This window comes from Strix aluco, chromosome 5, assembly GCF_031877795.1.
Source record: "Strix aluco isolate bStrAlu1 chromosome 5, bStrAlu1.hap1, whole genome shotgun sequence".
Taxonomy (NCBI): Eukaryota; Metazoa; Chordata; class Aves; order Strigiformes; family Strigidae; genus Strix; species Strix aluco.
In genome coordinates, this window is record NC_133935.1 from 37,282,825 (window position 1) to 37,303,336 (window position 20,512).

General features: G+C 38.3%; 1 protein-coding gene across 4 annotated transcripts in view; it reads left to right on the top strand.

The window, feature by feature from the left end:
• The window catches only part of FGD6 (FYVE, RhoGEF and PH domain containing 6), a 74,240-nt gene that overhangs the window by 49,720 nt on the left and 4,008 nt on the right, over nt 1–20,512 (top strand). Inside the window, exons 10-21 of one of the 4 annotated variants that reach the window (XR_012623558.1) lie at nt 2,349–2,407; nt 2,531–2,602; nt 3,109–3,177; nt 4,844–4,927; nt 6,099–6,178; nt 11,734–11,836; nt 12,357–12,503; nt 13,356–13,458; nt 14,998–15,125; nt 15,837–15,965; nt 16,169–16,331; nt 18,501–18,629. Coding sequence is in view for 1 of the 4 variants with exons in the window: in XM_074827036.1 (XP_074683137.1) it covers nt 2,349–2,407; nt 2,531–2,602; nt 3,109–3,177; nt 4,844–4,927; nt 6,099–6,178; nt 11,734–11,836; nt 12,357–12,503; nt 13,356–13,458; nt 14,998–15,125; nt 15,837–15,965; nt 18,501–18,649 (1,123 nt within the window). In the remaining 3 variants the exon portion in view is untranslated. Of the gene's footprint in view, nt 1–2,348; nt 2,408–2,530; nt 2,603–3,108; nt 3,178–4,843; nt 4,928–6,098; nt 6,179–11,733; nt 11,837–12,356; nt 12,504–13,355; nt 13,459–14,997; nt 15,126–15,836; nt 16,332–18,500; nt 18,650–20,512 lie in introns of those variants that run through there. The other 3 variants (XR_012623557.1, XR_012623556.1, XM_074827036.1) reach the window with 3 other exon arrangements.

Sequence of the window (20,512 nt, forward strand, 5' to 3'; positions counted from 1 at the left end):
TGTTTAGTGACATTTTTGCAAGCCTGTTATCTTTAGGCAGGTTGTGCAGGTGTAGTTGACTGAACTGCAATGAGTGCCTTCCATGCACTGAGCCAAGTTTGCTTTCTTATAGCTTTGTCTGCTGATATAGTACTGTAAAATTTATGAGCAAATATCTTTCTTAGGACATTTAGACATATTTGTTTGAGTATATTGAAAATATGAGCCAAAAATATTTTAAATTATGTCTCTTCAAGAGATAGAAAAGTTTGTATTGCACTTCTTATGGCTGGGAACAAACTAGTGCTTGCACTTCACATTAAATATTTGACCACTTGAAACGTAAGTAATGTAAATATATATTTAGTTTACATTTTCTTGTGATTTCTCCAGCTTCTGTGTTTTTTGTAGTTGTACCTCCCACAGTATTTTTCTGTCCATTCATACATCAAAGCAGAAGCTTAGTTGTAACAATAGCAGTGTTAATTTTACTCATTTGACATGTCCCATAGTCTAGGTTTGAAACTGGGTAAGAAAAGAAAATCTAATCTTTACTCACCTAGATCTTTCCTTGTGATAAATAAGTTTAACTTAGTTCCGACTTTGCTTCGTTATTAAATTCCCTGGCGGGGGCAGGGGGAAAGCTAGGCTCGGTTACGGTTAGTATTCCTGGAAAAAAACCCAAACAACACAATTTTTCCTGATGACCTTCATTTGAACGCATTACTCCAGCTAAGCGGTACAGGAATTGGAATGCTCTTCCCTGCCAAAAATGACTTTGTTTATGGACTTTGATCCTATACATTATTTTATGTTGTCGTTTAGATTTGTTTAGTCTTGGCTCTACAAGTAGCCCTGAGATCTTGGAACTTTCCCTTCAAAACCCAGCAAATTTTCTCTAACGTTCTTCAATCTATCTTGAAGTCAATGAGTAAAATTTTAAGTTTTTAATAGATATAATAGATGATAAATGAAGGAAAATATAACAAAAAAATTCAGGTACTCATTCCTGTCCTCACGAATTTAGCTATATTTCCCTTCATTTTCTTTCAAGCAGGTGGGAGCTGAGGAGTGTTTTGTCTCTGGACAGCAGCTCCAACATTTCCTAGTAGGAGACCACCAGCTATTTTTCAGCAGGCTCAGTTGACATCATGACATCTATATCTATACTTAAATTTTGATCAAATATTTGATATGTCCTGTGCCTTTTAACTATTTGACCCCTGTGCTTGCGTTGCCTTGGTTCATGAAAATCTTGAACAAAAATTCTCATTAGAATGACTTAGGAGGAGCTTTTTGTTTGCACCTCAGTTTAGTTTCTTATATGGCTTCTATGACCTTCTGAACCTTTCAGTTCAGAAAGCTGTAACTTTTAACGTGCTTTCTTTCTGAATATGAATTCAACAATAAGGGAAATATACATTCTGCAGTACTAATACTCCAATGATTATCTGGAGAAAAACCCCAAGGCTTTGGTTTTACCTGGTTTGGTATGCTTCTCTGTGGACTTCTAAGCAAACATAGTTCCGCCTGACTGCACTTCATTTACTCAGAAGGTGCTAAATGCTTTAGAGACTACATTTTATTGGAGCAGTTGTTTTAGCTTTCAATTAAAGGAGTCTTTTTTTTTTCTACTTAAGTAAATTAGAGGTTTTTGGATAAGATCCTTGGTTGGATTCTGTCTCATGTGCACTCACTGTTCAGTAATTTACATAATCCTTTTATGTAACCTCTTTTTGCAATTACGCCTTAGCATATATTATAGTCAAGTTACTAGTTATTAAATATCAGTACTTAATAAAATCCCTCAGCTTTGGTAACTCTCCTCTTTCAGAGAATTTTTTTTTTCTTCTGGTATTAAAAGTTTGAAATTTAGAAATTTGAACTTTATACTATTATCCTGATGTACAGCAAAGCTAAAGGCAGAAGAAAGAAATTGCAAAGATTTGAATAATTTTTCTAGGTAGTCTTCCATGACTGGAACTGGCGGCAGTTGTGTAAAATGGAAAAAACTAAATCTCTACATAGTCTCATTTAAAATATTGTTAACTTTTCTGCTGTAAATAGAGACATTGAAATTAAAGTAATTCTTTCTGTGAGAAACTAGAATTTACTTTTGCTTGTGGACTGTTTTGATTAACTGTAAGAAATGGTTGACACTGTTGGTTGAAGCAATGAGTTGGCAGGGCGCACTTATTAAACCATGATCCAAAGACTGAGATCTGTGGGAAGTGCTCCTGAATGCAGCGACTGTACCATCGGTCCTTGAATCTTGGCATGATATGGAAGGGTGATATTTGACCTGTGCTTTACATAATACCAATGCTAACTAGTCTGAATAACCAAAGAATCATTTCTTCATCCTTCAGATGCTCTAGCTGTTGTCATAGAAGTTGCAAACCATGCCAATGACATCATGAAACAGGGAGTAAGTATTTTGACTTATGAAGATGGTTGATGAAAGCTTTTTCTTTCATTTATTTTTTTTTTTGTTACAAGTAAGTAATGGATGCAAGGGCAATTACTTACCTTTTGCTTTTTCTCCCTGCAGGATAACTTTCAGAAACTCATGCAGATTCAGTACAGTTTAAATGGACACCATGAGATTGTACAGCCAGGAAGGGTAGGTCCTCCAGATGGCATTCAGCAAATTGCAGTAAAAGTGCAGCACAGACGATATGCAAGCGAAGTATTGAAGCTGGCATATACCGAGAAGAAAAATGGTCCATCACTTAATTATTCAGTTCTAACAGTCAAATGAATACTGCCTCTCCATATGTGTGGGGTTTTTTTTAGACATTTATCTGATGAAAACTTACCATTTTTAGAATATGATTCCTTGCCAGATCTTGCAGGCAGGTTTTTTTCCTCAAGCTTAACCTTGTATCTGTCATGGTTTCAAATGCAGCGTGGAAAACTGTAATGCAGCTATTCACACTCACTTTTAGAGAAACCTAAGGATGAACAGCCTTTCTCAGAAAGGGAACCTTGAATCCCAAAACTTCTGCAGAACTTCTAGTGTAGTAATAATAATAATCATAGTAATAATGATGATGGAAAAAGTCAGCTCATTTGTACGGTTTGTGCCCTGAAAAGCTAGATTTTGAGTTACTTGTTCTAATTTGCTAGGTCTTTCTGAAAGAGGGAACACTGATGAAGCTGTCCCGGAAGGTCATGCAGCCACGAATGTTTTTTCTGGTAAGTTGCTGTGTATGTTGCTGTGTGCCTCACAGTAGTGTAATTTTTAGTGGTTGAAACATTACACTACAAACATAAATAACTAGTAACTTCAGGCAGTGGAAAAAATGACCAATTGTTGCTGTTCTGCTTGTTCAGCTCTAATTCAGAGAGATTATCTGTTGCATATGCACTAATTTTAATAGAAAACCATTTCTCACTAAAATGTACTGTTTTGAACAATGCTCGCTTCAAATTTGAGTGCTCTTATGAGATGTTACCTGTAGTAGTGCGAAAACTAACACAGTTACTCCATCCCACTTAGCAACACCAGATATTAAAACCTACAACTCTGCCACTGCTCTTGCACCCTTCCCTCCCTCCTCTTCTCTCCTTCCCCTGCCCGAGCCCACTCTCATCCTGAGCATGGCACTGGGCTGGAAGTTAAGTGCTCAGTTCTCTTCCTGTCTCTGCTACCGTTTTGTTTTGAAACTCCTGTGCATCTCTGAAGTTTCTGTTTCCACTTGCACATTTTGTTTATCTCTTCTGTTTAGATAGTAAAGCAACTGTTGCCATGTGTAATTTGTGGCATTATTTGTCCACAGTCCTGGCCGAATACAAATAAGTATTTCCCGAGGCAGTCATGGAGTATGTATTTTAAGACTGTCTTACGCTCTGGAGATGACTTTGTAGCATATAAAGCACTGAGATAACTGCAAATTATATCAGTTAAGGAAATATTCTCAAAAATCTGGTGCTATCTGGAGCTGGACTTTCCAAATCAGATGTTGCTAATTTGAGTGGCTCTTGCTCAGATTTTCTTTGTTTCGTTTTTTGGGATGGTGGTTGGGGTTTTTTGTTTGTGGGTGTTTTTTGGTTGGTTTTTTTTTTTTTTTTTTTAAATATAAAAGGTATATAATATATAGTATATAATAATATAGGCTAGTCTTTATACCTTGAGGCGCTTAAGCAGTGATTTTTTTTCCATTATCATGTGAAGATTTAGCAAGACTCATTTGGTCTGAAACATTTGGTTGAAACATTTGGTTATTTTGCAAAGAACCTCATAGCAAAAACTTATGACACAGTTCAGTTTTCTGTCTGTGTTTATGTGCAGTAAATGAAGTTTGGTTGAACAACACAGAAAATTTACAAAATCTTAATAGCTGTTCAGTAAGTGCACTGAATGAAGCCAAGTCCGGTAGAGCAGGAAATAAACAATAGATACACATTTAACCTGGTAAAATTCACATGGTCACATGGATAAATTTGTCCTTATAAATTGCTAATCTTAATTCTGCTATCTCTGAGTTTCTGGAATGTTTTGCTTTGTTTGAATGGTTAATTCTAATATCCTTTTAAAGTAGCTTGTTATACAGTATAGCTGTATACACAAGAAACATTTTTGTCCTTTTTGACAGCCTGTTCTTTGACATCCGTGCACTGTTTGCTCATGTGCCAAATGTATATTTACACAAGGAGGATATAAATAGATACCTATTGTTATCTAAATTCATACACGAAAATGTTTCTTGGCTTCTAAGTGGAATAATAGGAAGTGGAAGATGCCCTTCTGGACAGTTGATCTCAGTGCTGTATGAGTTCCGTACTTCCAGTAAAATGCATCTAAAATTATCTGTCTCTAAACAGTCTTTAGTCATTAAAAAGCATTGCTTCTATATTGCAGTTCAATGATGCCCTGTTGTATACTACTCCAGTTCAGTCAGGGATGTATAAACTCAACAACATGCTGTCGTTGGCTGGAATGAAGGTAAGTCACTTGTTAAAATGAGTCTTTCTCCACATCTATTTAAACTGAGGCCTTCAAATTTTCAAAATGTAACTATGTTTATTATTGGAGAGAGATATTAAAGAAGCTTATGTTCCAGAGCAATCCTATAGGCTTAACGTTTCTTGCATAATATGGCCTGTGGGATTGCTGTCTAGGTTTCGCTAAAAAACTGTTGCTGCAGGATCATCTCACCTGCATTTCATCCAGTATTGTACTACTCTGAAATAGTCTTCCTACTTATTTTTTGTATTGTATTTTGTTTAGAGTGCCTCACTTTTGCATTGTAACTGCTTTTTATTGCCCACACCCAGAGCTTAGGCAATCTCTGCCTGATAAGTTTCTGGTGGATCAAATCTTCATGGTTTATAGAGATTTGCTAAGGGTGAGGGAAGATACAGCTTTTGTTTCGGACCCTTTGTGGAAAGCATCAAAGTTAAGCCCTGAACACTTCTGGGTGGTGATAAGGGACATGCATGCCATATATTGACACAGTCTCTGACATGACAGTCAGTGGGAACAACAAGCCGTTGCCTTGGAAATCAAGTAATTTGTCTCTGGTCCTGTCAGAGAAGAGCACCAAGTCCAGCTGCAGTGTAGATCTGGTGCTCAGGTCGACGCCTTCACAGGCAGAGCTGCAAAATCTCTTCTTTCAGGAGATGTCTCCTGGTGGCTCAGAACCACACTTAACTTTTAAAGCTCCTATGTTTGAAGCTTGGTAGCTCAGAAAGATCAACAGGGGTGGTCCAGCCCCTGTGGGTATGGGGCAGGTGCCCACTCTGTGGTGCACCAGTAGGCTACATCTTGTCCTGCAGCAGTAGCAGTGCCTTTTCTTGCCCGGTTGCAGGAGGTGCTCAGAGGCCGACAGGCCTGGGCATGTTGAAGCACAGCAGAAGGTGTCTGACAGCTCTTGAGTTTCATTCCCCTGTATGTCTCCAGTGTTTGTATGGAACCACAGTGAAATAAAATGGAGGGTTGCATGTAATCTTAGTGTAGCTGGGCCTTCTGGACTGGTGTATGATCTCCTACTTTTGAAATTTTTCTCTCCAATGTACCCCTCTGCAATAAAAATGTAAGAGACTTTACAGTAAGTAAAACTAAAGCAACTATAAGAGTACCATTTCAGTTTGTCAATTTTCTCTCTCAACTGAAGGTTAAAAAGCCAACCCAGGAAGCATATCAGAATGAATTGAACATTGAAAGCGTAGAGAGATCCTTCATTCTTTCAGCAAGGTAAGTCTTAACAAATGAATAATGATTTAAAAAACGTGATTTCAAACAGGTCACGTAAGCTTTTTATAGCTTTATTTTGCATTTATGTAATGAGAAGTTACCCTTGGTTAGAGTAATTACAGAATAGAGGGACTGACAGATGGGTTTCTGGAAATAATGTAGACTTTGTTCTAATTTACTTTTGTTCACATTCAAAATCTGATTTTGAAAATTTAAGTTTATTTTTAAATGGGCTGGCAGAAAGGAAGCCTGGTCACATGTAAAAAGTTTCACAGATACCATATGAATTTGTAGTCTCTAATACAGTTCACCCTGTAAGGAAGGCTGCCCATTGTGAAGTGATGGACAGAAGCACAAAAGCTATAGTAAATATGGCTGGTATTTGAGCAATTTGGGCTTAAGGCTGCAACTGGTAGGGATTCTGCTACCCTCAAGACAGTTAACTTAGAGTGAATAAAACTCTTGCTTGGTTCCTTCTTTTCAGCTTAGTTACACCTTCAGAAACTTGAAGTAAATTGAAATATTATCCTCTCACTGCCTTCCCTTGAGAGGAACAAGAATTAAAATTGTTTCAATTCAGTTAATTTTAGACTTTGCTTTTCAGTATTTTTTGTTCTTCCAAAGTTACTGATATGCTCAGTTCATTAACAGGACAGGGTATAAAACATGACAATATATTTTATTATTGATAACTGATATAAATTGGAAGAAGTCATCCTGGTATTCTAGCTAAAATAATAGTGTAATTAAAACAATAAATGGATCTCAGTGAACCTGAAATTATGGACATGGCAGCAATTACTGGAATGGTGCTTATCTTTACCAGAAAACCAAATTCTCCATTGTTCCGATCCAATGCCGGGGGAGATTTCGATATGACCCCAAGAGTGAGATTAAGACACAAACGAGGTCAAATGCCGTATACCCAAAGGTTTTTATTATTAAAAAAGTGAAGAGGAGTAGCGATAGGACAGAATGGAAGGAAAAGACAGAAATAAAGCAAGGATGCGGGATAGGGCTGCAAGAATAGTCACCACCATGGATCCAGTGGCGTCCCATTGGTCCTCAGTCTTCAGTTCTTTGGTGGGGGGTGCACACAGATCTAGCTTCGATGGTGGATGCACACCAAGCAAAGTTCTCTGTTGCCTTTTTAAGTTCATCATGTCTGCTGATGAGCATATCTGCCCACCTTTAGGGTTTTTTTTGTCTGATCCCACCGGTTTTGTTGCATCTGGCTTCAGGGCAGAAACGTTTTCCTCTTACTGTTCATTAGCAATGCATGCATGGGGTCTGACCTACACAATAGAGCCAGGAATGGCTACACGATGGGGCCAGCTCAGTACACGTCTGCCCCTTTGAGGCTTGTCTAAAGAATCCAGCAATGCGACCGCAAAGAAGTGGAGGGGTCCATCCTTCAATACACCCCCGCTTCCCTGGGCGACATCCCCCAGACCAATTCACAGGCTGCAGCAGCTTCTCTTGGAGGTTTGCACAGACACAAGCAAGCTTTGAGACAGTCATAGGACATTTCAGTCTCTCACATCCATATAGCAGCAAAAGAATACATGGACACCAAACCAGAGCAGCTCTGGTCTGCCTTCACCGAGATGCCTTTAGCAAAGACCTGTTTTTGTGGATTGTTGGTTTTACTGTGTTTGAGTTGGAGTTTTATATGTTCTGACATCTGTGACAGTGCTGATACCAATGAAGACAGACATGTTTTCTCTTTTTGTTTAGCAAAGTTGAGCAAGGGCAGCCTACTGCTTTTTGTGTGACCTTGTAAATACCAACATAAGTATGTCTGCACAAAGATGGCAGTATCTCTAGCTGAGGGGTAGGACAAGGTTAACCTTGTCACAGTAGCCAAAGGAAGCAGCTCAATTATCTGATCAGTAGTTGTTTATAACAACAGACTCTAAAGGAGTATTTTTGTATTTTCTCAACAAATTTAAATGTTTCTTATGGTTCTTTTGCACATTGGGGAAAAAAAAGATGCATTTCATAGTTTGGGGTGTGATTCTGATCCAGTATAATATGAGCAACTCCGTGCTGCTTAGGTGCCTTGGTGACTGGGTGTTGCACAGATACATGAAGACATTTATGGGATTGCAGTAGGCAACGTGGATTTATCTCTGCTTGGCTTGAAACAGTTTTAATTCAGTCGTTTTAAAAAATTGTAAAAAAAAAAACATTGGAATTTGTGAAAATATTATAATCTTTAAATACAACCTACCTATTTTCCACAAAACAGGTTAGACTTGTCTTTTTGAGGAGCTGATTAAGTGGTGGATTAAAAGCAACTCCTGTGAAATACGTACATTGCATCTTTGGAGAGCATTCAGCTCTGTTACTCTGTTATTTTTATACTTGGGGGAAGCTGTGTGTGCAAGAGCCCTGAGTTACACAACAGTGACAGAGAGAAGTTGCATTTGCTTGGGATGAAGGAGGTGCTGGGGGCCCAGGTGTAAATGAGGATTTTCAGATTGTTATCTGTCTGTGAGACCTGGGTCTGTTATGGTGTAGGAGGGAAACAAGTGAAAAACTACCAGCAATAGGTGCTTGCATATATTTTTTCCCAAGTAATGATATTGTCCCTATTGATAAATATCCTCCTGGATGTGAAGAAAATCAGTATCTTGTCAATGCAGACTGCATCTTGCTTTTGATGATGCCTCATTCTAACAGCTTCTTGGCTCCTATGTGGTAAAAGTCTGTACAACAGTACAAAACTCTTCAAATTAACCTTACAGGCATTGGAGACAAGTTTTACTTCTGTGTTTTTTTCAAATAATAAGCATTACGTGGAGCGTACACCGAAGAAGAGATTCTGAAATGATGTTGGGGGCAGAGACGGGGAGGGGAGCAGTTAAGCCGGTGAAAAATTGCTAGTAATAAAATGTAAGCCAGTTAATAACAGAAGTATAGATTAATCCCCAGACAAGAGTCTTTGTCACTTCAGGTTTACTGACTGCATTAGTATTCTGCTTTATCTAGTCTAGGTTGTGCTTTCAGTTTTCCTGGGATATCTGTAAGAAAGTGTGTTGTTTTTCCATGGTACAGTGCAGTATTGTAGTAGAAATCTCTTTATCAGAGAAACAAGTTAGCGCATCTGCACAATACAGCACTGTAAGAAGTAAAGCTCCAGTCCTGAAAACAATAGTCATGCCAGCCTAAGGTGGACTGAGGCCAGCTGGCCCAGTCCCCCTCAATAAGGCTAGTGAAAAGCTACCCAGGGGCAGACATAGCTGTGTCACCTGTCCTATAACATAAGGATAGCTCATGCAAGGCTAGCTCAGCTGGGAGAGGTGCCCTAAGGCTCTGATCCTGGAAAAGAGGGGGGTACACTTCTGTGAGCCCTCCCGAGACCACCTGGCTGCTTAGCTCCATTGGGCAACTGCGACGCATGCCTCTAGAACACACGTTTGCCAGTAATAACAATTGTTGGGGCTCTCTGCAGTCCATTTAAAGTTTTCTAGTGTCTTGTTAAATCCTAAGTAAATAAAAAATAATAATTTTTAAAAACCCTAAGAAAACCGTGCAATTTTAGTAAACAAAATTACTTTTGGAAGGATGCAACAAATACTGGACCTGCAGCAAGGGAAGTGGTAGGGCTGTGAAGCTGTGGGGGAGGGCTGGGAATGACAGCAGAAGAAACACTATTTTGCTGCAGCAAAGCATTACATCAATTCAGTTGCTGATGACACCGCCTTTGATCTTAAGTTCTGAAGGATTGTAAACAACCCTAAAGTGCGAGCTCCCTAGTGAAATATTAGGGTGTAAGCCATGTAGCTCATTGTGCAAGCAGCCCCATGTGTAGCAATCCCTACATGATCAGGGGATGCTTGATCTCCAAAACCTGTGCTAACTTTAAATTTAATTATTTAATATAGTTTTAGGAACCTAATTAAACGTAACCAGATTTTCAGAAAGCCAAAGGAGTTGATTAGTTATGAATGTTGTGTAGCTAATGCAGACCAGTTGTTCTTGCTGGATGAGGAAACAAAGGTAAATAAACTGAACAAAATGTTCCACTCTGAGATATCGAAACAGACAATAATACATTGCTTTGCTCTTGCTTGTATCTTATTTCCTCTTCTTTTGTTCTGATTTTGTTGCTGTGTGCACTACATCATTTTTTTGCCCTCATGTCTCGCAGGCTTCCCTCATGTTTACCTTACCAGATTTGTCCTCTCTGATTCTGTATAGTACTCAGTTTCATCCAGTTCAAAACACCAGCTCAAAGTATTTTCCTTAAAGGTTTAAAGATGATCAAAGCTTCCAAATTCACCTACAAAAGTAATTTAACAATAATTGGTGTTGCACACCTAATTTGTGTAAATCATTGCTCTCTTCTTCCCTAATTTTCCTTTTTATATATTCATCATGTTCAATTACTTGGTATAAAAAAATTAATTTATTTGATAATATTTAAGAAGTGGGAAATAAAAATGTTGGTAGATACTGGTTTAAATTTTAGAAGCCCTTTTTAAGCTGGCATGGCATCTCAAACAAGCAGTCTAGCTGTTCCTCTGCCACAAACCTGCTCCTTCCTTCCTCAGACACCCTCCGTGGTGCTGGCACAAGCAGCTGCTCAGCTGCGTGATGAACCCAGTTGATAAAGTGATCCAGAGGAAAGGCAGGTCCATGGCTTGCTTTAATACGGATTTGTTTCCCAGTCCAGCCCATGGCGTAGCATGTGTGCTCTGGCACAAGGGAGAAAATAAGACGATTGGGAGGGGGTATAGTAGGCTGCCCTTTGTGGCAGCAGCAGCATGGATTTATATATGAAAGCAGTGGTGTGCCCACGGCCCGAGGGAAGTGCCCGTAACCCAGTATAGCTGCAGGCTCCCGCTGTGCCAGGCACTGCTTGTTCTTCCACCCCCCACGCCGTGCCACTTCAGCCTAATGCTTTCCTTGCGCTTGGTTAGCGACCCACCAGCTGTGGGATAGATGCAGCAAGCTCATCTGTTTATCTCTTTGGGTTAGGTAATCCAGTGGAAAAATTTGGGAAGAAAAAAAAAAAAAGAGCGGTTTCAAAGCAGCATGACCTGGTAGGAGCTAAGTCAGGAGCACAAGGCCGGGGAACAGTTTTTTCTGACAGAAGCTCGGGGTTTCACAGGGCTGCCTATAACTGCAGCCTGAGGCGGAAGGAAGGGGGAAATTTCAGAGTCACTCAAGAGAGAGGGCCCATGCCTTTGTTCTGGGAGCACCTTTTACACCAGTGTTACTCAAGCTATTCAAAGGTCCAGGGAGAAGGGGGAAGCTATGACATACAAACCTTGAAGCAATCACAGGGTATTTTGGAAGGAGGAAAGGGTGGGAGGGAGGGAATCCACATTATAACAACAGTCACAAAATATTTTTTAGTATTCATCAACACAAATAACTGATACCATGTGGAGAGTTAAAAAAATAATGCCAGTTTCAGTAGGAACTGGAGACAGTCTATAAAACAGAAATTGCAAGGGAGTTAAGTCAATGTGTAATAAAGCTAATGGAATTCTAATCAACACTTGCTTAGTTTTAAATGTAATTTTTTTTTTTACTCGCAACAGTTCTGCTACAGAAAGAGATGAGTGGTTAGAAGCTATCTCCAAGTCAATTGAAGACTATACAAAAAAGAGAATCACGTTTAATCCTAGCAAAAGTCTTGAAGAGGTATATATCACACCATTATTGTTGGTTTTATTCCCTTTTTGAATATAAAATTTCTTTGCAGGTGTTTAGAGAAACAAGAGACATTCCATTATGAATAATAAAACAGGATGGTAAATGATAAGCGAACAGATGATAGAACAGAATGATATTTCATAATGTTATCTACTTCATACATTTAAAATTATTTTCTTCCAAAAACCCAAACCATCTTTCTCAATTCTCTCAGTAATCTTGAGAACAGAAGGATGAAATGAAAAGATTTTAAAATATAGCAGCTATTGATATGAATAGGCTGGTAAAGCTTGAAAGTCACACAGCCTTTTAGAACTAATTAAATGCAGCTCTGTCTTCAGGCTTGAATTATAATGGTCACTGATGAAATAGTAGATAACATTTAAGACCATGACAATTTATCAGAGAAGGCTTTCCAACATAATTGGAATTAACCTGTAATCACTGATAAATATTAATCTTATTTCTCATCACTGAATGTAATGGTATTCTGCCTGTGTTCTCTCAGGCAGATCCAGAGAAACAGGAAGAAGATAGTCCGCTGGGATCAAAGGCTCCAATCTGGATCCCTGACACTAGAGCCACTATGTGTATGATCTGTACGAGTGAATTCACATTAACATGGAGAAGGCATCACTGCAGGGCATGCGGAAAGGTTGGACAATTTTATGATTACCTTTTCCATTAGTCATTCAGGTTCCTTGTGTGACAAACACAGGTGGAGCCTTGTTGCACCACAACAACCCTTTTAAGGGAGCGCTGTACTATCACACAATTATATGGATTAGAAACAATGTGTTGGGGTTGGTTTTGTTTGTTTGTTGGGTCTTTTTTAGAGAAAGGTGTTATGACAGACCAGCGTTCAACCTTTTAACCTGTTACATTTCTTATTTTGCGTTTTGGAGTACTATTTATGGTTGTCTTCTGCTTCTGAAGTTATGTACTACAAACAAAAAATGGTAGCTGAAATGAGAAAAATATCTTCCACACTAATCTTTATAAGATAAATAATGATTTTTTTTTTTTAAAGTTAGTACCAAGCTTATTTTATATTTAACACTTATGGAAGGTATATCTAATAAACCTTTATTTTTCTTGTTTTAATCAAGTGAAAATACAGAATTCAGTGCAGTTGAGACATCTGTTTTGTGGAGAAATTGTTAAGAGAGCAATGACTATTTTTAGTTATTTCTTTAAAAGCTTATGATTTAAACAATTCAGTAACACAGTAGGCTTATTCTGCTTTCATGGTTTGTTAATGTTGGCTTATTGACTTGTGTAATACAGTGGGGGTTTTTATTTAAATTTTTATCATTTAGAGGAGGAAAGAACAGCATGTTGAACATAAGGACATACAGAAAAGCCAAGATCTTAAACCACTTTCAGGGTTAAATAGTGCTTATTTCACGTTCTGTTATGGGCTTAACAGTGCTGAAGTGAACATCTTTGAGTGTTTGGTGATTTACAGATGCACATCATCTACAATAATGCTTTTATCTGTTTCCAGATTGTCTGTCAAGCTTGTTCATCAAATAAACATGGTTTAGACTATATGAAAAACCAGCCAGCAAGAGTATGTGATCATTGCTTCAGGGAGCTACAGAAACAAGGTAAAGAAAATCTGCACAAACTGTCTTATTTTTGTGGCCCTTATTAACATGGTGTATCTGTGCCTCATTTTTACTTCTGGGTTCAAGTGCCTAATTCTGCTACTGCCTGAAAAGTGATAGGCATAGAATCATTTCGGTTGGAAAGGATCTTTAAGGTTACCGAGTCCAACCATTAACCTAATGCTGTGAAGTCCACCACTAAACCACGTCCCTAAGCGCCACATCTACACATCTTTTAAATACCTCCAGCGATGGTGACTCTACCACTTCCCTGGGCAGCCTGTTCCAATGATATCACTGTCCCAGTGAGGTGGGAATCCAGTCCCATCTCACAAGACTTGCTCTGAATTCTGTCCAAAGAATTCTGTATGGAATACAGAAATGAGCTATAAGCAGGGACTGAAACAGTTTGCTGCCCTTCCCTCTAACAGAGGCTCCAGTTCGACACAAGCTCTCTAGGGTATCAGAAAATCTGTGATGCCCCAGTGAAATAGTCAAGCTACGGCTTCCAGCATGCTGGGAGTGACATTTGTCATGGGGATGTGGAAAGCAGCATCGACAGCTCGTGAAGTGGTGGTGGGAGCCTGTGATGAGGGGGAAGATGGATTGTCTGGACCACCTGCAGGGCTCTGCATTGGGCACTAGAGGCTGCTGTGCTGCAGGCAATTGCAGGTGCTTTTAGCTGGAGAAAGAGCTGCAGAGCAGGTGCAGGACAGCTGGCAATCCAGTTACTCTCCTGCTCTGCTCATTATTTCAGAGCCTCACCATGTTCAAGGACAACTCTAGAAGGGGACTTAATGAAGCTTAGGGCAGCCCTACTCCTTCCAATACGGACTGGAAAATAGTGGTGGGTGTTTCTAGAAAAGGGGGTTTTAAAAGAGCGAAGTGTTTCAGAAGTCTTCCAAGAGACGTGAAGGAACTGCCTGCAGCAGCATGTGCTCTGGAGATGGGAATCTCCAGAAGTGTGTGTGTGATGGCATGCTGCTGGAAGAGGAACCCTACAGCATCTGTACTGAAAAAAGCTGAGAAGATAACAGATGTAGATAATTAAAGGACAGAGTTGGGGAACAGAGATAAAGCACAGACTGAACTGTAGAGGACAGCTCTAAAAATTTGGTGGGGTTTTTAAGACTTAATTTTCACCCTGATTATGGACAAAGGTAGTTCAACACCAAGAAAACAGACTTTGAATACAAACAAGACCAATCCATTTAGTTTTGAATTTCTTGAGTTTTTTTAGTCTGATTGTGATTTGGGGGATTCTAACTCACGGTATTGATGATAATACTGAAAATTGATTCACAGAATCATCTAGGTTGGAAAAGACCTTGAAGATCATCTAGTCCAACCATCCATTAACCTAATACTGACCATTCTCAACTGCACAACACTGAATTTAATGTGATTAGGTGTTACTATTAAAACACTGTAATCAGAATAAAAATGTCAGCTGTTTTTAAGAAAAAAAGGTCCAAGAATCATTGCCTATGTTTACTCATCTGTGACATGAAAGCAATACGTTCATCCTATGCGTTTTAGATAACCAGTGCACTCCTAAGAGCGGATCCCCAGTTAACCATAAATCTCCATCAAGTGCCTTGTCTACAGTATTACACAGTATTCCCTCTGGAAGAAAGCAGAAAAAAATTCCTGCAGCCCTCAAAGAAGTAAGTGCTTTATTGGTCAAAAGTAATGCCTTGTTGGTATTATATCAGCAATATTAAGAATGAAAAAAACAATTCCATATTTTAGCCATCTTCTCTAGAATCAGAAGTCAAAATTCGCCTGTAACAGTGGTTTGGGCCTTAGTTTTCTATAGGCAGGAACTGAACTATGAGGCATTGTATAAACTGCATAAACACCTGTGAGACTGTTATTCAGAGAGATAGTCGGAATTATAATTTCTTTCTTGCTTCCCTGTGTTTCAAGGAATTGTGATATACCTCTTCAGCCAGTGAGAAGACTCCTACACCAAGTCAGCTCTTGGCTTATGATTAGGAAAGGTAGAGCTAAAGTCTGCCTACCTATGCTGGAGGCCTTGGGAACGGGAAGAAGTAATTTTTCTTCTTATATCGGACTGTGTGTTCTCCAGCTGTACGTGTTTTAGCCCTCTCTTGTCCTGTTGCATCCAATTTAAGTTCCAACCCTTAGTGATTGCAGAAACCTCTCTTCCAGACCAGATAGATGGTGGCAGACAAAATCATTTTTCTTTTAGCCATCTGAGTTGATTAGCAACATTAACTTGAGATCAGGTAAGAATCCGAGTCTTTGACAGGACAGGGCTCTGGAGATCTGTTTTAAAAAAAGCTGTACTGCAAAAACCTGGACAGATGCATACATACTCTTGCGATTTGTCTATTGTTTTTTTTTCTCTTCAGGTTTCAGCCAATACAGAAGACTCTACAATGAGTGGCTACCTACACAGATCTAAAGGCAGTAAGAAACCATGGAAACACCTATGGTTTGTTATAAAAAATAAGGTGCTATATACATATGCTGCTAGTGAGGTAAGAGACTGCATATTAGAAATCAAATATCCAATGATAATACTGTCTTTGTAACAAAGTTGCTTATTTTTATGATCTAGAAACAAGCTAGAAAATTAGATCATCTTACAGTAATTGATCTGATTGCGATGTAGTATTTTGAAAAGGCCCAGTGAGCTTGGTGCCATAACACGCTGATACAGCTACGCTGTTTCTGATTCCAGACCTAGCTTTGAGTACCTCTGCACTGCACACCATTGCACAGTTGTAGGTATGTTCTGAGTCAGTTGAATACATGGGGGTCTGTTTGGATGCATCACACTGGACTAGTGGAAAAGCCAACATTATAAAAGCATCTTGAAGTATGTTGTTCTGCAGTTTCATAAGGTATTTTGAATGCTTGGAAAATGAGCAAACTAAATCTCTTTACTTCTCCTCAAACTGCCATCTTCAGCCTGGAGTTATTATTTAATATGCGGTGCTGCAGTAGAAAAAAAGAAATGCATCTTATCTAATGGCATTTGCTTTTTTATTTAGAATGTCTAGTCCTATTGCAGTGTGGAATAATCTCTAACCGATATGTATACGCTCTGCACATCCTAGCATGTGCTGAGGATGTAGTTTTATTGCATCTTATAATGTTCTGCAACATACGTGGATGTATTGTAGCACTGGAAGATCTTGGGTTTTGCTTTTTTGTGTTATATGCTATAGTTATATGCTATATCCAAAGCATCTGTTTAAAGGTATTGCTATCCCTCACTTTCTTTCAAAATGTAAGGCCCAACCTATCCTAACTGTGTAAAGAATGGCCCTTCTCCAGCCCCACACCACCATTACTCTAGTTATTTCCTGGGTTGTGCTCAGATTTGTTCCTGGGTTGTTCCTGCTGTAGTGCCAACCTTTATTTTAAAACTTCTGAATTATGTCCAGAACCTGTGGTGTTATTTCCACCACAGCATTGGCAATAGTAAAAAAAAGCAAACAAGTAGTTCTAAATACATCTTAAATAATCATGTACAAAACAATTACTTTTGCAAAGATTTGAAAAATATTTTAGAGCATTGTGTCTCTTCTGGCAGTTGCAAAGAAGACTTTGGCAACTGTAAAGAAGGGCATATTAGTCTGTGACAGTCACCTTAAATTTTTTCTTTTGCTTGGTTTCCTCTGAGATATCAGCCTTCCAGAGTAGCTTCAGTTTGCAGCTCAGAAACACAAAATTAACTCTTTCTATATTCTTTAAACTAAGGAATATCTGTCCCTATTTTTCATGTCCGTGAGCCATTGCAGGAGACGTTTAGAGAGTCTCAAGGAAAGGTCCAGCGTTGCCTTTAGCCAGGAAGCCCTGCTTAAGCTACTCACATAAGTTCCAAGTGATATAATGATTAGTGGTGAAATGACCACTTATTAGTGGTACAAAGACCTAAGATAGTAAAACAGATTGCTAAGCCTTACTTGACTGTTTTCCAGTATGAAGAAATGCTGCTTTCACAGGATACTCTTGTTTCAATGCAGAGGCAATTACCAAAGTCTTCACCTGATTTGTCAGTGTTTATGTACCTTCTTTGTTTATTTTTTCTATCCAGAAGCATTGCAGGACCCTGCCTAGTTACAAAACACTGTTTTGGAATTTGCACAGGATGAAAAATTTTTTTTCCTTCCAAAAATGCTGTGCATTGTATTTATTAATTAAGAAACAAGAGTATAAAAAAAGGAAGTAGTTGAGATGAATGAGGAAGGGAAAGGGTTGCCTTTTTAGGCAGGTTTTGAAATTAAATTAAGAGAAGGTAAAAATATACAGCTTCTCTTGCTATTCTTTCCTAACCAACCACTTATGAACACTCAGCAACTTTTTTTTCCCCTATCCTGTTAATTTTCAGCAACAGAAAGCAAAATAAGTTTAGTCATCAAAAGTATTTGGAGTGTGACTCTAGTGCTTGAGACCACAGGCTACATCCATAGGTCCTCTTTTTAGCATACTCAGTGCAGCTAATATCATCCCATATCCCTTTTAAGACATGAAAACTCACTACCAAGGTTGTTGGAGGGAGCACTGGACTAGTTGGACCTTTGGTCTGCTGCCAGGGGGTAGTTGAGCTTTTGATATAAGAAGTCTTTACCAGGCAGAATGATGAGACTGTACAGTGAAAGACAAGGTAGGTGTTATCAGGGAAAGAAAAAGAGGAACAGCAATGTTGAAGTCTACAAGGTTTTGTTATTTCCTGTTCCCTGATTCATAGAATCATAGAATATCTCAAGTTGGAAGGGACCTATAAGGATCATCGAGTCCAACTCTCCCTGTTCCTCACAGGACTACCTAAAACTAAATCATATGACTAAGTGTCGTCCAGGCGCTCTTTAAACTCTGGACAGGCGAGACTCATGCATGGAGACTATAAAAAGCAGCATTTTGTGCATGACTATTTGTAACAACTTGTTTGTTGTATAATCTGTTGCAATGGTATGGTGCATGAGTAAAGTCTAAATGCATTCTTTGGTATTTCTTACAAGCTCTAATTTTGTCTTGTTTGTTTTTTTTTTTTTTCTGTAAAATAGGATGTGGCAGCGTTAGAAAGCCAGCCTTTGCTTGGATTCACAGTCAGTGAAGTTAAAGATGAAAACTCAGAGTCTAGAGTGTTCCATTTACTGCACAAAAACACTTTATTTTACATATTCAAAGCAGATGATCCCCATTCAGCTCAAAAGTAAGAAACCATTTGAATTCATTTCTGTTACTTTTTTCTAGAAAATGTTTTGGAAGTCATGAATGTTATTATTCACATATTGAGCATATGTAGAAAATATGCATATTTTATAATATGTAAATAAAACTTTTAAATTACTTAAACACAAGGTCCTGGTTTCATTAGGACTTCTGAAATGCTTTAAATGAAGAAGCAGACTGTCCTCTGCAAAAGAATGAATGTATAAGCATGGAAAAGTCTAAGATAAAATAAGAAATCTTTCTTTTTCCTAGCTCATACCTCTATCCCTGGTCTGCTTAAGTGAAAATTGAATGTTACCTTTGGAGAAATCCAGAAAATGTGTTTTAAGAATTAACTGATGTGTCCCTTTTTTATTTCCAGCTGTAAATTTTAGTTAATTTTTAATTAACACATGGCAGTGAAAAATAAAGCAAACCCTAAAAAGGGACAGAAGCTTGAAGTGTGTGTGCAGATGTGCACAAGCACCCAGAAACGCTTAATATGTTCAGACCAAAAGCTTGAATTCAAAGAATGCTCACACAAGCTGTTTCATTTCAAGTCCTACTGATGTGTCTGAGCTTGGAGTCATATTTATCGATTTATGTATTGTGTGTGTTTTATATAAAATAACCTAGAACCTTGGTCATTAATCAGTAGAAAACATTTGCTATATAAATCACAGAATAAACTAAAAATGATCGTGGAAGCAATACATTTAAGTTATCTTGCCTATATGCCTAGCTTATCTGACTGGTTTCACTGCAGTTTTCCCAAATGAATTTTACATTAATAAAATAGATTTCATGCGCTAACTAGTCCAAAGTTAAGCGTTCAAATGGCTGCAGTCATAGTTTTGTACAGATAGTGATATTCTAAAAATCAAAGTACGCAGGACAACTGAAAATTTTAAACAGCTGAGAACATGCTTAATGACACTTCTCTACACACAAAATCTGGAAGCCTTTATTTGATTTTAGGGGGTATTTTGACTTGCAGATGCACACAAATGTTTCCTTGTTAATTAAGATACTATTCTCTTGTTTCCACTGTGTCACTAAAAAAATCCAAGGCATTCAATAGCTTTGTTTTCCTATGCAGACAATGGCTTTTGTCATCAGCAGGAAGACTTGAAATTGGACATACTCTGTTTTACTGAGGCTAGGAATAATATTAAGTACCTTAAATTGCAAGCTTTCTCCAAGTATTTAATATCCCAAGGAGATTTATGCTGAACCACCAGAATAAATGCTGCTTTGATAGCATTAAAAGAAATAACAAAGAACATGCTGTTGTCCTGTTTGCATCAGTGGACACTATTTTTTCATGTTAGGGCCAAAAAAATATCTGATGTGTTTGTGTAAGTGCAATAATAAATTTTAACAGATGTTTGCTTTTTGATGAGCTTTTAAATTTCTTAGTCCAGTGCTTAAGCTGTTTATGAATTTGTTGTATTTTTATTCCATTTTAGTTCTTTTTAATGAATATATGGCAGTGGAAAATACAGTGAGCCCTAAAAAGTAAGGAATAGAAGTTTGAGTTGTCTGTGCAGGCAGGCATGAACACTTAACACATGCTTAATATGTTCACACCAAAAGGTTGAATTCAAAGAACATGCACACAGTTACAAAGTTAAACAGTCAGGACAAGGAAGACCCAACATCTGTGACTAACGTTTAGATACCCTGTGAATACTAAGACAGATTTGAATTTCCATGATAAAGATAACTTTACAGTCTTTGCCTCATTCAGTTCTTGCAAGATTTTCACTCAGGAAAAAAAATCATCAGTATGTGGGCCGCTTTACATGGACACAGTTCAGCCCTCACTTGAAAGATAGAATTATTCAATTTTTTCTATGTATTT